Raw genomic sequence first — 17,944 nt, forward strand, 5'->3', positions numbered from 1 at the left:
CAAAATGTGAACAACCGGAATGGTCTTTGGCATAAATCCACCAGCTGTCCTTCAAAGGACAATAGTTGTTCGTAAATGGAGCACGATTGTCCTTTCGAGACAACTGTGCATGCAAAGGTACAAGGACCTAAACCCTAATCCTACTATAAATACTAGCTCTTGAGCCTAGGACCATGTATGTTCTCTATTTACTACACAAACCTATCGTCATGTACTCACTGACTTGAGCGTTGGAGCACGTGCAGGTACACCACTCTCATTCGCCTGGAGAAGAAGGCCGAGGGCAACGGAGAAGAAGGCAACAATTGACGTAAGTGTCCTATACAAAGACCCTTCAACGTCATCAACCCAAAAATCTCAGGTCCGGTAAGATCAAATTACATCTTCAATTGAAACAATTTTCTCCTCCAACCTCAACCCTCACCATCAACAGTCATTGTCACCTGCTCATTAGCCACCGTCTCTTTAATTCTAAATTATTTTCTTTAAAGTGGTGTATGGTTGCCTTGAAGCAACATAAATTTCACAAATCTGATTGTGCACCTCAACTCAATTAATCGAGAAGATATGAAAATATCTGTTGCTAGAGATTTGTTGAAACATGAACTGAAATTTTTCTCTGTAATTTCAATTCAAGTAACGCAACTGTACTGTAACTTATGGGAAAACCAATATTTTGGTAATGCGCTCTCATGAAAATACAAATTAATCGTTCATTATACTATGTTAGTCATTTTCATCTCAAATGACTTAAATCTTTGAAAATTATTGGCGTGATTATTTTGAAGGGCAACTGGCATGTCGATATGTCTTCAAGAAATAAAATAAAAGAAAGATGTTTTATGTGGGCTAGTCCTTCTTTAAATGTACCTCTGCCAGTGGATGGTCGGATTTGTTTCTCCGATTAGTCGGTCATTAGGTCGATATTGAGTTTTAGAGAGAAAATTATAATAAAAATTAAGGGCATTTGTTAAGGAAATTATAATTAGTAGGTTTGTATTGGATTCAACAATATATCAACTTTTAAAAAGTTAAATTCATTATTTTTCAATACAATAATTCTATTTTTACCCTCTTAGTCAATGGTCCAAGGGTACTCTTTAACATTTTTCTAAAAATTATTCAAAAAAAGAAAATTTTACATTTATGAGAACACGTTTTTATACTTTTATGAGTTCGATTAAGCATCTTTCAAGATAATTTTACATATTTACTTCTTTAACTAATGTCCAAGAACACTAGTTAATATTTTCTAAATTATTTTAGTTCTCTTCTTGGTCTTGTATTGTTTGTTCTTTTATTTTATTGTAAAAAATTAAAAGAAAGATATTACAATTTGTTTATATATTTTTCCAATAGAATTGTCGTGTGAGAGAGAGAGAATCTAGAATCTCTTTAAACCATAAAAATAAAAAAAAACAAAAATAAAAACACACATCGGAGTTTGTAAATAATGGAGACGTGATAGATACGGAAGATATTCTATTTGAGGCTCACAAACCATTGTGATGTGACATTTTAACCGATTTTCCAAAACTACTTGCTACTGCATAGTTAACTGTGAGAAATGAATTCGTAGCGATTGCAACCTTTTAAAAAATGAAAATGTTAACTAAATTTTTTTATAGACAATATGACAAAGTCATTATAAACACACATAAGTGGAGGTACCGGAGTTTGAATTCCGATCACGGCATCCGGCCTAACAATTTTGACATTTTGTCAGTTGAACTAGGACTTCTGGATGTTAACTAATATTTTAAGGACACTGTACGGATTTTGAATGATGACTTTTATTAATAGTTTATGTATAAAGTGTATTTAAAATTGAAAACTTTGACGTTTTTAAATAATATATATTTAATTTAAATTTTTTAAAGTGTGCCTAATTAAAAGATTCAGATTTCAAATTTTATTTTAACTGTCTACCACTTAGTTTTTTTTTATGGCTCATATTTCATTAACGTATAAATTTAGGATTCAGATTCAAATTTAAGTTGGAGAAAGGATTCATTAGAATTGATTATTCCATGTCTAAATTTTACGTGAAATTGTAAATTGTGATCTCTCGTCATTCAAGTTAAGAGAGAAACACGTAAAATAAATTTGTACCAAAAATAAATAAATGGAATGAAGGAATTAGATTGACGATAATCATATTTTACTCTCAGGAAAAAAATACATTTGGAGAAATCAATTTCCGTTTGGTAGTACTTTTTATGTCATATATTATTATATAGTTGTTATTTTTCATCTCATTTCTTTTAGTTTTAATTTGATTTAGTAGTCGCAAGAATTAAACTCAATTTTTCCCGAACGATCCGTTCGTTGATGAATCTCAATAATCACTTGAGCTCATTCAATTGATTACTTTTAAAAGTTTTAATTAAATCTCATTAAGTGGGAAGAAAAAAAAGGTATTTTAGCTATTAGTTTATTATGAAATATTAGTAGCCAATGACATTACTGTGGAGGAAAAAGACAAGAGGGTTATGCTATGTGTGCATCAAAAGGATACTAACCAAAACTATGATTGAGACAAATGATTTACTTTCACCTAATCTCTCATTAGTATATATTTGAATAAGACCAGTTTACATTGTATCAAGACTACAATTTAGTAGGGTAGGGAACACCTTGTCTATTATTACTCAACTAATGTTTGGCAAGGACGGTTGTAGATAAAAAGTTTTAAGTTTTTTTAATTACACTTTGTTTAATCCTGGTTGCACCTCAAAATGATAAGATTACTCTTCTATAAAATTTAATTTTCAAAAAGCATCTTCCTTTTTTCTTGGTTACACCCTAAAATCCCTCTTCAGTTTAAGTAGGTCATGTAAACTTAGTTTTAATAGGTCATGTAAACTGAGTTTAAGTGTACATACTTAAACTCAATTTAAGTATGTCATGTAAACCGAGTTTAAGTGTACATTTAAAAGTTCAACATTGTTCAATGATTCTACGTAATCTTAGTTTAAGTATGTACATGTAAACTTATTTTAAATAGGTCATGTAAACTAATTTTAAGTGTACATACTTAAACTTAGTTTAAGTAGGACATGTAAACTTAGTTTAAGTAGGTCATGTAAACTGAGTTTAAGTACATCTAAAGGTCAACCTTGTTCAATGATATGTAAACTTAGTTTAAGTAGGTCATGTAAACTGAGTTTGAGTCTACATACTTAAACTCAGTTTAAGTAGGTTATGTAAACTAAGTTTAAGTAGATTATGTAAACTAAGTTTACATTAACCTACTTAAACTGAATTTAAGTTAACCTCAACAATGTAAAACTGAAACTGTCGTACAGTGCAGTTGAACAAGAAGAAGAAAATTGAAACTAGCGTTATTGAAAAAGAAGAAAAAATTCACTTATTTATATACAATCGAGTATGAATGAAAGATGTTTTGATTCACTCTTTAATCTTCGATAGAGATTAATTGAACATCAGGATTGTTTGATCGTTGGTGGGTGAATGAGAGTGGAATTTTAGAGTGACAATGAATGAAATTAAGATTTTAAAAAAAAATTATATAAAAGGACAATTTTAGTATTATCAAGAACTTTTTAAAAAAACCGTGTGTAACCAGAAATATATAGGGTGTAAATAGAAAAACTCAAAAAATTCCTTTTTTTTTTGTCTATTATTTGATTATTTCAATAGGAGAAAGGAAATAAATCAAGAACATGTAAACTTGATGAAAAGTAAAGCAAATTCTATAGCTTTAATTTTATCATATATTTTTGTAGGCATTATGCCGTTATATGCTATTAACTTGGATGCTGTGAGTTTGTTCGCAGTTTCATCCTTTACGTTTTTAGCGGTGTCGAATGATGTAATCTCTCGATTTGAATGAATGAATATCATTTTCATTTTATTTTTGTCAAAAAAAAAAGTTTATTACTATTTTAATGAACAATATATAGTCACAATTTTTAAAATTTTCAAATAAATCCTCAATTTGCAACATTCTTATGAATGTCCTGTCCTAATCTTCCATTTCTTTTGCATCCGTCTAGGCAATTTTGACTCCTAAAACCTCTCCAAGGACATAACGCAAACATGGAAATCTCTATAGATGACGATATGAAGCCCTTGTTGGGAATTATAGATCAAACTAGTTGATAGAAGTATATAATCTAATCTAATAAAAGTCTCAATACTCTACTTACGAATAAATATAGATCAAACTATCTGATAAGAGATTAATTTGTATGAACTAACAGGTGCAATATGTTTTTACACATACGTCCAATACAATCATGCCAAATAGCTACTTTATAGATATTTTGAAAATTATATAAAAAGATGACACAATAGTGATTTAATTAGATACATTTATATATAAAAAGATGCCATGGGTCGAGTGGCTCAAGCAAAGACATGTTTCATTTTTAGTTTTTAGTGACTGTGTTGAAGGTGTTGTTCAATTTGTTATTAGTACTTTATTAGGCTTAAATCACATCTCTCTTCTCCACTTAACGTTGTTGAAGAACTCCAACAAGAGGAGCTTGCAAGATGAACATTTCAGACCAACATGAACTAAGGATTTACTATACAACAGTTTCAGCTACCTAAATGAAAAGTAGCCACTGCAAGATGCAGATATCATAACCAAAAAAAAACTGAACAGCTTACATTTAACACATTCAGGTAAACCTAAAATCTATATTAACAGTATGGCAGTAAACTCTATATGAAGTGCCACTAAAACTCTTGCTGAAACTAGCAACATGTCTATATTATTATATACCATCTTACATATGACTTGGTCGCCTCTTACCGGAATCTGTTCTTAGCCTCTTTACAGGATTGGCCCACCCAACTGACCCACCATTTGGTTGTTGAGAAGATGGTTGGCCAGTCCACCCTTGAGTCTGTTGAGTTAATCTAACATCCTTAGGGACTGAACCTGCCCCAGGACTTCTCATAGATGGTGAAACAGGACCAGTCCGAGACTTCACCAATGATTTCTCCCTCTCATTTCTTCTTTTCTTGCATACAACAAGTTCGCCTGGATGAGTGAGTAGTGGAGGAGAATCATCCTGCTGCTGAGGTTGCTCTCGAATACTGCTACCGCTACCATATCCGGATCTTGATTCCTTTGGTGGGACACGGACTCTAATCCTGCTGTTTTCACCGCTAGAAGCTGATCCGCGCTGTAGCTGCCTCTGTGAAGGGTGTGAATCCGGCTCCACCTCATTTACCAGCCTGTGCCTCTTGCCTTGGCCAACAGCCACTTGCCTTGGAGACGATACCATGGTGGGGGCAGAGATTGGACCAGTGAAAGAGAGTGCACTTTTTGCGTCTTGGAAGTCAGTATCAGGAAATGCAATTTTCAATATATCAAAAAAGAGATTATGAACCTTCCTTGCTTCAGTTCTTACCTGAAAATAAATATATATTTAACATTCATAAAATATTTGAAATAGTGGATCCTCTGGGAAATTAACATCCACAGCAATCTTGAACTTAAGACACTAAAAGTCAGACACAAGTTGTTCCACATTTCGGCGCACATTTGAGGAAGAATCCCTTTGAATGCAAATAGCAAAAATTATGGAAATACAAAGAGCTTCACATAAGTCTTGTTGTTTGTACGTACAGGTTTGAATATATCACTATATTCAAAGCATATTGATAACTGGGACAGAACCGAGATTTTATTTCATCGGATTTTCCATCATTGCATAATTAATATGGAAGACAGAGAAATGTTCGAATTAATTAATGCATGCAAGTCCATTTTATAGACAAGAAATCTCACCTCAAGGGAAAAACCATAATATTGCATCGCGCTCTTTAACATGAACTGGACGTCAAATACAAGATCTGTTGCTCCAGTATACTCCAATTTATCAATTCGTTGATCAATCTTTCGTAAATCCAACAGATTATTCCCAGATCCACCACTGTACCCAGAATTCTCAATCCTCTTCCACAAATCTGTTAACAGAGGTACAATTTGATGGCCTTCCTTGTCTATCCTCCTTTGGAGCTTGCTAATTACATTTTTGCACTGCAAGTGCAATAACCGTATGAGTTCAAATTCTAACAGTAAAGACAAACAAGAATGTGAAATGGAACATCTCATACAAGTGAGATTAAACTAATATAACTAACGGAAAGTCTTCGTGAAATATGGAAATGAACAAATTTAAAAAAAAATATTATCAGGCTTGGAACCTTAGTTGGCAACCTTATATAGTTACATAATTACTATTGCTTTAAATCAAGAATAATGCCACTTCATTGTAAGACATGCAATGAGACACGCTTCATCAAGGAAAACACAAGGCCACTGTAGAAGAAAATAAAAAGATCCTTCAATTAAAGACACATACCCTTCTCTGGATGATTTCTGTCATCCTAGAGCCATGAGCAGAAGATCCACTTGAATTGATAGGCTTCCCCTCCCAGCTTTCCCTAGAATGTTCACCACCATCCTCTGAAGGAGCAGACAAACGAGTAGGCTTTGGTGAGCTATGTAATTTGGATGTATTAGCAACCCTCCTTGAAGGTAAGGTACGCTTATTTTTTATTGAAGAATTTTGCTCATTCCTGCTAGCATTGGACTCTACATGTGATTTCGATTCTAGGTCAGCCCTCAGCTGTGCTTGATATTTACGGTCTGCTTGAACTGACAAACGAGGAATCGTTTCACTACCAGACTTATCCTCAGGTTTTTCAGTGGCATGACGGGGTCGAACACGAATACTACGTTTGCGTTTAATCCTCGGTTTCTGCAAAACTTGCTCATCCTCACCTTCATCACGATCATGAATCCAACTTCCAGACTGTTGATGCTCCATGTGTGAATCAAAGGATACTGCTATTTCTCCTTCCTCTAACTCATCTGTCTGCCAACAATCATCATAATTTAATCTGAATGAAATAGAAAACTACCATCAAAATAAAAAATCAAAATACAATGTGAAGCCACATACCATTCTTTTTGAAATGGAACCTGGCCGGGCATCTAATGCTGACAGGGAACCAAATTTCTGAGCGGAAATTGATGGTGATACTATCTGTGTCAATTTTTGACAGTCGGCCGATGATCCAGAAGAACCAGCGTCTTGAACCACTTGATTATTTCTGACCATTTCTAAAGATGGAGGAAATTCATATCCACCGTCACAAAGCATACTATTTTCCAGTTGATCTTTAGCAATGGGCTGAGCTCCATCAGCTCCACTATACCCATCATCTTCGAAATCTCCTGCTTCCCCTTCTTCATTTGCAGATCCATTTCTTTCTTCAGAGCTTGCTTCAGAGTATTCCAAATCTTCATCATCCAGCTCTTTATAACTTGTATGCTTTTTGGGTCGGCCTCTTTTCCTTTCTGAACCAAGTTCACTTGGATTCACGGCAATACTACCACCCAATAAAGTTTTCTTCAACGGTCTTTTTGATAAAGCACCTATAGCAGCATTAACTTCTTTTGAATTGGCACGAATCCATTTAGGCACATGATCATAACACGTCATCTCTTCAATCCAATCCAGTTCATCATCCATTTGATCGAAGAGTTCAACTTCCTCTTCACTCCTAGCAATCATACGATTTACCTCCTGCAATGATGGAACATCATGGACAGTTTCTTGATACCTCTCATCATCATGTAACAATGTCTCCAAAGTCAAACGCCTTTCTTCGTGTGTTGTTCTTTGATCGAAACGTCCGGCATTAATCACCTCATCAGCCATATCTATCTTATATTGCTGAATGTTGTTCCTTATGAGGCCCTCAATGGATCCTATGTAGCGATCCTTGCCGGCAAGTTCATCCTCCAGATCGACAGTGCCTCTACCTCTCATTTCATCTTCCTTCTGATGACTAGGTATTTTGTCGACAACTGCTTCCATGTAGATAACCTTGACTGGTCTTTTCTGTCCAATGCGATGAGCTCTGGCAACAGCCTGCTCCTCATTTTTAGGATTTGGATCAGGGTCATAAATAACAACTGTGTCAGCAGACTGAAGGTTAAGGCCTCTTCCAGCAGCTCGAATGCTAAGCAGGAAGATAAAACAGTCTGAATCAGGGCCATTGAAGTCGTTTATAGCTGATTCACGGTCTTCTAAACTAGTTGTCCCGTCAATTCTTCTGTACACAAGTCTTCGCCACTGCAGGTATTCTTCCAATATATCAAGAAGTTTTGTCATGGTACTGAATAGTAGAACACGATGTCCGGTCCTTTGAAGTTTTATGAGGATCCTATCCAGGATCCACAATTTTCCACAAGATTTTACAATGAATTCTTTAGATAAGTCGCTGAAGAATGGGTAATTAAGCAACGGATGATTGCAAGTTTTCCTTAGCTCCATGCATCGGTTGTTTAAAGTTTTATATTGCTTCAGCTGGTAGTTAGGATTCCTCTGAACCTTGCGTTCCTCATCCTCGGGATCAAGACGAAGGGTACCAGTTGATTTGACCCAGTCATAAATAGCACTCTGGACAGATGACATTTTACATCGTAAAACTATTGAGTCCTGCAATGCAATAATAATATTAGGTCTGAGCCATAAGAAATAGAATAAGTGGTCAAGTAAGGTTAGGGAGCTATAATCACACCTTTGGTGGTAGTGAGCCTTCGACATCTTCAACTCGTCGCCTGAGCATGAAAGGTTCAAGAATCTGATGAAGTCGATGGATTGTGATGACTTTCTTCTCTGTCTCAAGCCAATCATCCTCTGCATTTTGAGTAGCACCTTCCTTTTGAAATGGTTTTGAGAACCAATCATGAAAGGCTTTCTTGTTGTCAAAAACCTCAGGAAGAAGTAAGTTTAAAAGTGACCAGAGTTCCTTCAAATCATTCTGCAGATAAAATCACACGACAAATATTCCCATCAACAAAATTACACAGTATCAAGTATATATACTTATCAGTTACCACTTGACACCAACTCCATTAAGAATGTTTAAATAATTTAGCATAGAGCGCAACCAAGAAAAATTATACGTCAAGCCATTATTATGGAGGATTTGGATTTCAATGGTCGTCTATCATTGGACACAATTTACATTAAGACACCATGGCATTGTTTAATACATGTATCCAACCTCACCTAGTGTAAAAAGGCTTTGCCTGTGGGTCGTGTTGTTCACTCTTGACATATAATCATTTATTTTATCAAGAAACTACTTAATAATTAGGAGGTGCTTGTAGAAGAACTTTTTAATTCACTACTAGCAACAATTAACATAAAGATATATTCGACCAAATAATACAGTAACGAGCCAACATATTCAAGTATTTGATCAGTAATTCAAGTACAGACCAACAGAAAATATCACCTGGTATAGTAACTTGTGACAGAAAACAAAAACTACATGTACCATAGCCTTAAACACTTTGGGGAGTCCGTTCTTAACTTAAAAAATTAGGCCCCAAATAAAAGTTGACCGGAAATAATTTTACAGGGGGGAAAACCGGAAATAACCTATATTACAAGGAGGTAAAGCACTATTAACCCTATAAATAAAAGTTCCAATTTGCACACATTCTGATATTTAACATGCCAACAAACAACGCTTGTTATAAAGGGAAACACCGCACAAGCTGAACAAGAAGATAGAAATCTGCATGCTTAAAGATCAAAAATGGTATCATTTGATCCAAGTAGTGCATAAGAGAAATAAAGTATATGCAGTCACAGACATTATTTGTTTACAACAATGTAGTATATTATATCAAAAAGAAAGCAGACCTGCAACGGTGTTCCTGTCAAAAGCAGACGTCTTTGACAACGATACCTATCAAGATCACGAGCTAAAACTGAATCTCTATCCTTCATTCTTTGTGCTTCATCAATCACGATATACTTCCAATCAATTTTTGAAAGCTTTGCCCGGTCATACATGATGAACTCATAAGTAGTCACCAAGACATTAAATTTCAGAGCAGAAACCTATTGTAAATGCACAAAAGAAGTTTAGGCAGTAGTTAACAAAATTGTACTTTAGTAGTAGGAGAATCAGGAGAGATGTAATATTTTCCTTTGATTTTATGTTTTCTTAATTAGTCCTATTTGATTTGATTTATTTCAGTTCATTAGTAGCCCTAATATTTATATGAACAGAGGTAATAAACATGAAAGTATTTTCCAATTACTTTCTAAATTAACATTTTATATGAATAACCTGATGCACACTTACTTGATGAAATAATTTTGTTCGATAATCCTTCCCTCCAGCATAAAAGATGCACGACACAGATGGCAACCACTTATATAACTCACTCTGCACAATAAAGATAGTTTCTCTTGTCAAAACAATTACAAAAGTAGTAATATTAATCACATGAGTTAGTCTAAAAACTCACCTTCCAGTTAACCATGACAGCATTTGGGACTATTATGAGATGTGGGCCATAGTTTCCTTTGAATTCCATCAAGTATGCAATCAATGCCATAACCTAGAGAGGAAATAAAATAGATGGAACAAACAATTATTATGTACCCTATAATACATTACCCTTAAAACATAATAAACTTAATTATGAAATATGAAGCCACAGGGCTGCCAAAAAAGATTATGTAAATGTCGGCTAACCTGTACAGTTTTGCCAAGACCCATTTCATCTGCTAAAATTCCATTTAATTTGTTGTTGTACAAAGAAAGCATCCATTGTAATCCAACCTTAAAAAAAATTGTGGCAAAGCATTAAAAACATGCTCAAGAATACAACATATGGTGAACAACTAAAGAAAAACTATTTCAATAATGTAGCAACCTACAAGCTGATAGTCTCTCAATGTTCCAGCTCGTAATAGGGATGGTTGTCTTATGACCATTTCATTCACTGCATGTGCGAGGTTGTAATACCTGGAAAGAAGCAAATTAACTTCTGTTTAGAAAACAGTTACATAAACAGTTGTTTAAATAAAAATGCACAAAAAATACATAAGCCAATGAATTTCATTACAATTACACTGTTGCTCATGTATTTTTGTGTCAAACAAAAATCAAGACATACAAACATATTGAAACTAAATTAACAAAAACTCACTTGTTGACGGATGAACTGTCTCTAGGAGCATTCATCTCCAGAAAACGATTCCTAATCATCACTTCCTCTCCGGCACAAGCAGCAGCAGCTCTGACTTCTTCTTCAGAAAGACCCTTTGGTCAAAAACAATTAATGAAACAGAACACGTCAATCAGGTTATAGAACTAGTTCATATAGAACATTAGAAACCATCAAAATCAGATCCTCAAAACCAATTTGTATAGAAAATATGGGATTCAACATTAGACCTTTTCTCAGAACGTTGGATCAGTGAAGTCAATGAAGCATACCTGCAACCGTGCAGCATCCGCAGCTGCTTTTGCTGCCTCCTCTACTTCCTGTTGATTTTTGGCAGCTGTTATCTTGCTTCCTAATTTATGTAGATACTCTTCAGTCTGGCTTAAGAAAGATGAAAGAACAGTATATCTCTCTGCAGCATCACCCGGAATGCTAGTCTGCTGCTCCAGCAACATCTCCCTATATCTGTCAACATCATTGTTTTTTAAGGCTTCTAACCTTTTGCTTCTATCGTCATCTTTATGTTTTGAGAATTCCCTCAACATCCTCTCATGATATTTACCCACCCCCCTGTTGCGGGCAGTACGGGCATCACGAATTGCCCAGTGTGCCTCAAGAAGTTTCTTACGCCATAGAAATATAGATTTGAGTTGCTTCTCCCTTGCAGCTTTCTGAGACGCCTGCACTTGTCTAACAAGTTCCATACGCTGACGTTCACACAGCCTAACGAACTTACGATATGGCCTATCAGGCATTGCCATTATCTCTTGTTGCTGTTGATCAATCTCATCCCTCAAACGTGCCTGAACATCTAAAAGGCGGAGCTTTTTCTCTTCAATTTGAAGTCTCAACACAAGATCAGGCCTAATTCGTTTCCTCTCCAAATTTACAGCCAGTAAACCTTCAATCTTCTTTAAATTTTCTGTCCGCTTTTTGTTAAGTACTTCAGCGCCTTCCTCAGAAAGAAGATCTTTGACATCATATGCCAGTGATAAATTGTTGTTGTTGTTTACCATCATTGACGACCCAAAAGAGTCATGTTTCCTAGTGAAGAAAGGAAAATCAAACAGGGGTCCGTGATATTTTCTGGCTGGTCCCACATCCTTCGGCTGAGAAACAGTGGTTGCTTGTGCAGGTTTTGTAATTTGCATCGTGTCAGATACAGAGGCCTGAGGTGCAATAGCCTTTCCCCTATCTAATGCCGACTCATTTCTAACAGGAGTACTGTTATTTCCATGTTCACTGTCCTGCTTTGGCTTAAAAGAGGATCCAATTGTTTTCTGCTCTTCCTTTCCCGCAGATGATGTCGAAGCAGATTCCTTAGACATAGATGGCATAACAGCTTGAATATGAACTGGTGGTGGAGCCGATTTCTCCTCTCTTGAAAAGGATTCCTGCTTTACAGAACTGTGGCCATTAACGGCAGGAATAGATTTTGATTCTTTGGCATTGGCCTCAACATGCCGTGGTTGTTCTGCAGCAATATGTCCAGCAGATCTGACTTGATTTTGTCCTCCCGCAGGCTGGTTTGGTTGTTCTGCCTGCACCTCAAGAGGCGGTGGAGTGATAGCTTGAAGAAGTTCTGGAGGCAGCATTCCTTCTCCTTTCTATCAAATAACAGAAGGAAAAAAAAAGTAGGATTAAGATTACGTATAGATGACTGAATTAGTAAGATGCAGATAATGAGAAAAAATAATAAGAGATATAACCTTTATCCTCCTAAATGCTAGTATCTGTGCTTTAAGAACATGTAGCTGTTGTTTGGTAAATGCACTTTGTCGCTCAGGCATCTGAGCAGGTGGCACTTGAGATTTAGCATTATTTCTCGAACCCCCTTCTTTTGTTGGACCTCCGGCCTGAGCAGTAGATTGGTTTAACTGCCTGATATACTGCATTTGAGGAGGTTCTGCACTAGAAGATAAACCTTTGACATTCAAAGAATGGTCTGCTGCACCTAAGTTCATGGCTGCAGAAGATTGCTGAGAATGCATAGAAGGCATTCCATTTCCAGCTTTTACTTGTTGCCTCAGAGGAGCTTGAGACTCTCTACCATGAATATTAAATTGCTGCATGGCCATGTCACTGGAGTGACCAGCATTTGTTGTTGGGCCAAGATGGCTGGGGGGAACAGTATGCCTAGCTTTCGAAGAACCTGACTGCCCAGACACATCGCTTGATGAATTAGCATGTGCTGAGCTCTCACTTGCAACAGCTGGAGAATTAACCTGCTGCTTTGAAACAGGGACAGGTGACGACTGCGCACCAACGTTGCTCTCACCTGCCTTTGGTGGTAAGACCATCCTCGACTGCATCATTGGAATGAGCTTTGCCATTAAATTTGCATTCGTAGGATGTGATAAATCGATATTATTTTCACGTGCCCATGCTTGCATCATCTGCAATTGATGAGCTACCGCAATCTGGGTGTTCATAACATTTTGAACGCTGCCCTGCTGTGCTTCTGGTGCTTGAATAGGTCTTATCTGCTGCCCTTGCTCCATCTGCTTTTCTCCACGAGCATTGTGTTCAGATGAATTCCTAGAGGATGATCCTTGAGCTTGATTGACTGCCTGCATTGACATAGCTTCTTGCATTTTCAGATTTCCCATTCGCATTTCCTGATCCTTTACAGATGCAGGGTTTAACATTCCCATCTTAGCTTGTTGTTGCGAATGAATTCCCAAAGCAGGCTGCTTTTGTTGCGCAGCCTGAAAAGCATATTGAAGGTATGCTTGTTGGACAGGGTTTATCATTTGCTGCTGCTCGCTACCTTGACCTCTGAGCTGGCCATCTTGGTTTGAACCATGTTGAGCTAAATTAACAAATTTTCCAGACTGCTGAGGCAGCTGCATAGCATTAGGTTGTTGGAAATTGTTACTCCCAAATACACCTTGACGCCCTGCTTGATAAGCTAAAAATGCTTCATTCCCTTCAGGTTTTCTAAGCAGTTGCTGTTGAAATGACTGCATTTGAATACAGTTACGTAAAAGTCATTATAATGAAGTAACAAACATGAAAAGCATAAATAAGACCAATATTATGAGTTGTGACAAACTCCCAACCACTATTATGACATAGCACACAGAAAATCAGTCCTATATCAGAGATCACCGCATTTTGAGAAATAAGTAGATACAATGATGATTTTCCTATTATGATTGCATTAGATACAAAACTAGACTCATCAAGAAGCATGCAATTTGAAATTAATGACATCCCCTCAGATTTCGCTACTAAGTAATAACAGTAAGCTGTATAAGTAGCACGAAGAATAAAGGTTAAACCAACAGTATGCATAAGCTGACGAAACATCACATTTAACTATTTGTAAATAGCAGCTACAACAGCGCTATACCGTAGCGGAATTTGGACAAACTGCTATTTATCGGGATACGCTATTTAGTAGTACAAATGTTATCAAATAGCTGCCATAGTGACGGCTATAGCATTATTTTGTAGCAAATATTTAACAAACCGTTATTCTCCACTATCCGCGATCGACAAGATTGCTTTTAACACTTGCAACTTTGTTGTTAACTACAATCAATCAACATGTTTAAAGCAATACAGATACAGCAACAACACCAGAAGAGAGAAAATTGTATCGATTCGAATGAAAACCTCGTATTTAAATGAAAACAAAAACCTCAAATTTTGTCGATTCGACATTTAATAATCCTCATTAAATAATGACTAAAAAAGGAAACTCAGTAGAGACAGAATAGCTCAGTTTTCAAATAAGTAAACAAATATCGCATATAAACATAAATAAATGCAAAAAAGACCAAATAGTTTAAAAAATATAAATTAAACAAACAGCTTAGTTCATAGTGATTGAAAGGAAACTAAACTGGAAAACACTTAATGACATCACTGAATTGTACTACAGAAAATTAATTAATCTTGAAATAAACAAACCACAAACCCAACAATCTAGGACAGAATAATGACAGGTACGAGGTTGTCATAATTAAAACACAAAACGTAAAAAAAATTAAAAATTTTTACCACAACCCAAATTCCAACACGTACTAGTACTACACTCCCAAAACCACAACAAAAGTCAAAAAGCTTCAACCAAAAAAAGCAACCATCGTACACACAACACTAGAAATCATCAACATTCAACACCACTCCTAAAAGTAACCTATGAAGCATTGACACATACACTGAGGCATCAACACTGATCAAATTTGAGAAAATTATAAGATTCAATGTAATCATGAGTGTCAGTGTCGACGCATGTTGGACACTGAAACACACATTTCATCAGAAGTGTCGGTGCTATAGAGATCATAACTCATCAAAGTAACATGTATAATTCTAAGTGTCATGGAAATTCAGCTAAAACCCATAAATTCCAACCTGCCTAGAACCTATCTGCTGCTGTTGCTGCTGCTGTTGGTGTTGCTGCTGCTGTTGTTGGTGTTGTTGCTGCAAAGATTCAAACCCTAACTGTGAAGCCGAAGAAGACGAAGACGGCGAAGCAGCTGCCGACGGTGTCGACGCCCGCCCCGCCGTCCGGCCAGGTCCACCACCACCAGACTGCATTCAAACTAACCCCGAATTTCAACACGTGGCAATAACAAAATTCAGATCACTCACTCTACAAATTTTTCCAACCCAAAAAAATTTCAAATTCCTACAAAATCAAAATGACCCAGAAAAGGAAAAACCTCAAATCCCAATAAAAACCCAAAAAAAAAATATCGATTTTTTTTCTAATTCAAAAAGCTTGATTATTGCAACATTTTTTCTCTCTCTATATGAAGATTTTAGACACCGATTTTCTCTCTCTAAAAAACCGGGATTTTAGGGAGAAGATGGATCTTGGGAATCGAAGGGTAACGGAGTGCGAAGGTGTCCGAATCGGAGTGGAAATTCCACTACGCGATTGTGCAATTTTCGGTCAAACCCTAACTTTTTTTTTTTCTTTTTTAAAAATAAAAGAAAATGGTTTTTTTTTGTTGATAGAGAGAGGAGAGAGAAATCGTTGAGGTTGGTGAGTTGAGTGTGTGTTATTAAAGGACCCTTTGTTGTGTTATCCTTTGAGATTACCCTTGCTTTTTCAATACAATTACCAGCTTATCCCTTTCTTAGATCATCACTTACTGAGTTGTCTTAAAAGGTCTTCGGTGAATTCTTCGGATCGAATTCTCGCCATTTTTTTCAATTGTTACATTTACTTCATTAAACATATAAGATATTAAATTATTGAAAAAAATATAATATTGAATGTGTGGTTGAAATTCAACAATTGAGAGAATCCATTTTACTTGGTGATGATTGTCGCGACACTTTTTAAAGATCGGTTGTGTTGTTTGTTTGAGTGAAATGTACTTTGCGATTTTACCACCTGTTTGTTATAAGATCCCATGGCTAGTCTAAGACATGAACGAATAATGGCTAGCAACGTTGTCGGTAACCCGCAACTCTAACATGTTGATGGAACCACAGTTTCATCGCAATATGAACTTCGTGACTCATTTTCGAACCAAGAAATTCATCTTTAGAACCTAGAGATTCAGAGGATTTCAAATTTTAAAGAGACCAGAAGACCGGAAAAATCCTTTGTGACCTCTTGGCGACCATTCATCAGCAGCCCCAAATCATAACGAAGCAAGGCGAGTGTTGGCTCACATTGAGAACAAACATCGGGAACTCTCATTTGTAATTATTGAAAACTAAGATTTTCACCAACATGTTTCCAATCGTCGAAAGAAGACAACATTTTTCATCCTAAGAAAGTTTGACATACCATATCCACATTGTCATCACCCATACGTGTCTCCATGTCCCAGATATGGAAGGCACGGTGGAAACAAACCCAAACCACCATCGAAAAGTAGAAGATCCTCTACAGGGTATCTAGGGAAACGTGGCCATCACGGAGGACACCATAGAGGTTCCTTTTCACCTCCAAGAAGTAATGAATTGGGAGCTCTTGAGAGTGAGTCTTCACCCCATCAATGCTGTTATGATTCCAATTTCTTAGAGAGATCTTCGTATGAAAATGATTTGCCCAACCAAAATGCTTTCAGCAACATGATGAATGATTATTAAGTCTCAAGGTCACTCCAGAAAACCCTCATGTTGGAGTTCTACGACAGAACCACCGACCCAGCCGATTTCGTGAGTATATTAACATTGTTATTTCATTTTGTGAAGCTAGAGGTTCAATGAAGTGCTAGTTGTCTCTCATGATGTTGAAAATGTGTGTTATGATATGATTTATGGGTTTAAGACCCAAATCCATCAATTCATGGATTGAACTCTGCTGGTGCATCATGATCCACTTCACCATTTTCGAGACAACTTAAGTCAGTTAAGATCCTAGGAGCCATGAGAAAGAAGAAAGGTGAACCTTTTTGAGACTACATAGAAAGGTTTAATATAATGGTCATTATAATGAAGGATGTGTATGGTAGGATGAAATGATACTTTCTCGAACAAGGTCTTCGGAAGGAGACAAAGTTCGTAAAAACCATCGGGATTGAAGCGCTTATGTACTTTAATTACTTGCTTGCTCGAAAAGGGCAAAAGAAATACGTTTAATGCGAGTAAATGCTAGAGGTAAAAAAAATTGTATATAATAATTAAGAAGTGACGTGAAGAGAAACTCGGGAAAGACAAAGACAACATGTAACACCCCAATTTTTTAGTTATCATATCTTCATAGTCTTATGATAAATTTATAATTGTGTGTGCTATCATGTGATAATTTTTTATGTGTGATATATTATTTTAGACTGTCGAGTGTAATTGCCACTATTGCTTTAATAAAAAATATAGATAGAATTATTTATTTTTGAAACAAAATAAAATAAATAAGTGGAATAAGTAGAGTGATAATAAGTCTCATAAGTCCTAACTCAATTGAAGGATTCTACCATGTTCCACGTAAACTTGAAGGTA

General features: G+C 36.1%; 1 protein-coding gene and 1 long non-coding RNA gene across 2 annotated transcripts; one reads left to right on the forward strand and one right to left on the reverse strand.

Moving 5' to 3' along the window:
- The first annotated feature begins 41 nt into the window (after window positions 1-41).
- Window positions 42-718, forward strand: LOC120577446 (uncharacterized). Its single transcript, XR_005643551.1, has 2 exons — window positions 42-117; window positions 246-718. It is a non-coding gene; the product is annotated as an uncharacterized lncRNA (long non-coding RNA).
- A 3,766-nt stretch (window positions 719-4,484) lies between these two features.
- Window positions 4,485-16,023, reverse strand: LOC11440396 (ATP-dependent helicase BRM). The gene is made up of 14 exons (XM_003627515.4): window positions 15,395-16,023; window positions 12,739-13,992; window positions 11,302-12,636; window positions 11,012-11,124; window positions 10,740-10,827; window positions 10,555-10,641; window positions 10,325-10,417; window positions 10,159-10,242; window positions 9,711-9,911; window positions 8,575-8,817; window positions 6,948-8,492; window positions 6,345-6,860; window positions 5,768-6,019; window positions 4,485-5,387 (listed from the first exon to the last, which is right to left on the reverse strand). Exons 1-14 carry the CDS (start codon window positions 15,578-15,580, stop codon window positions 4,758-4,760), a joined length of 6,627 nt encoding a protein of 2,208 aa, XP_003627563.2. The 5' UTR covers window positions 15,581-16,023; the 3' UTR covers window positions 4,485-4,757.
- Window positions 16,024-17,944: the final 1,921 nt, after the last annotated feature.

Source organism: Medicago truncatula, chromosome 8 (genome assembly GCF_003473485.1).
Source record: "Medicago truncatula cultivar Jemalong A17 chromosome 8, MtrunA17r5.0-ANR, whole genome shotgun sequence".
NCBI lineage: Eukaryota > Viridiplantae > Streptophyta > Magnoliopsida > Fabales > Fabaceae > Medicago > Medicago truncatula.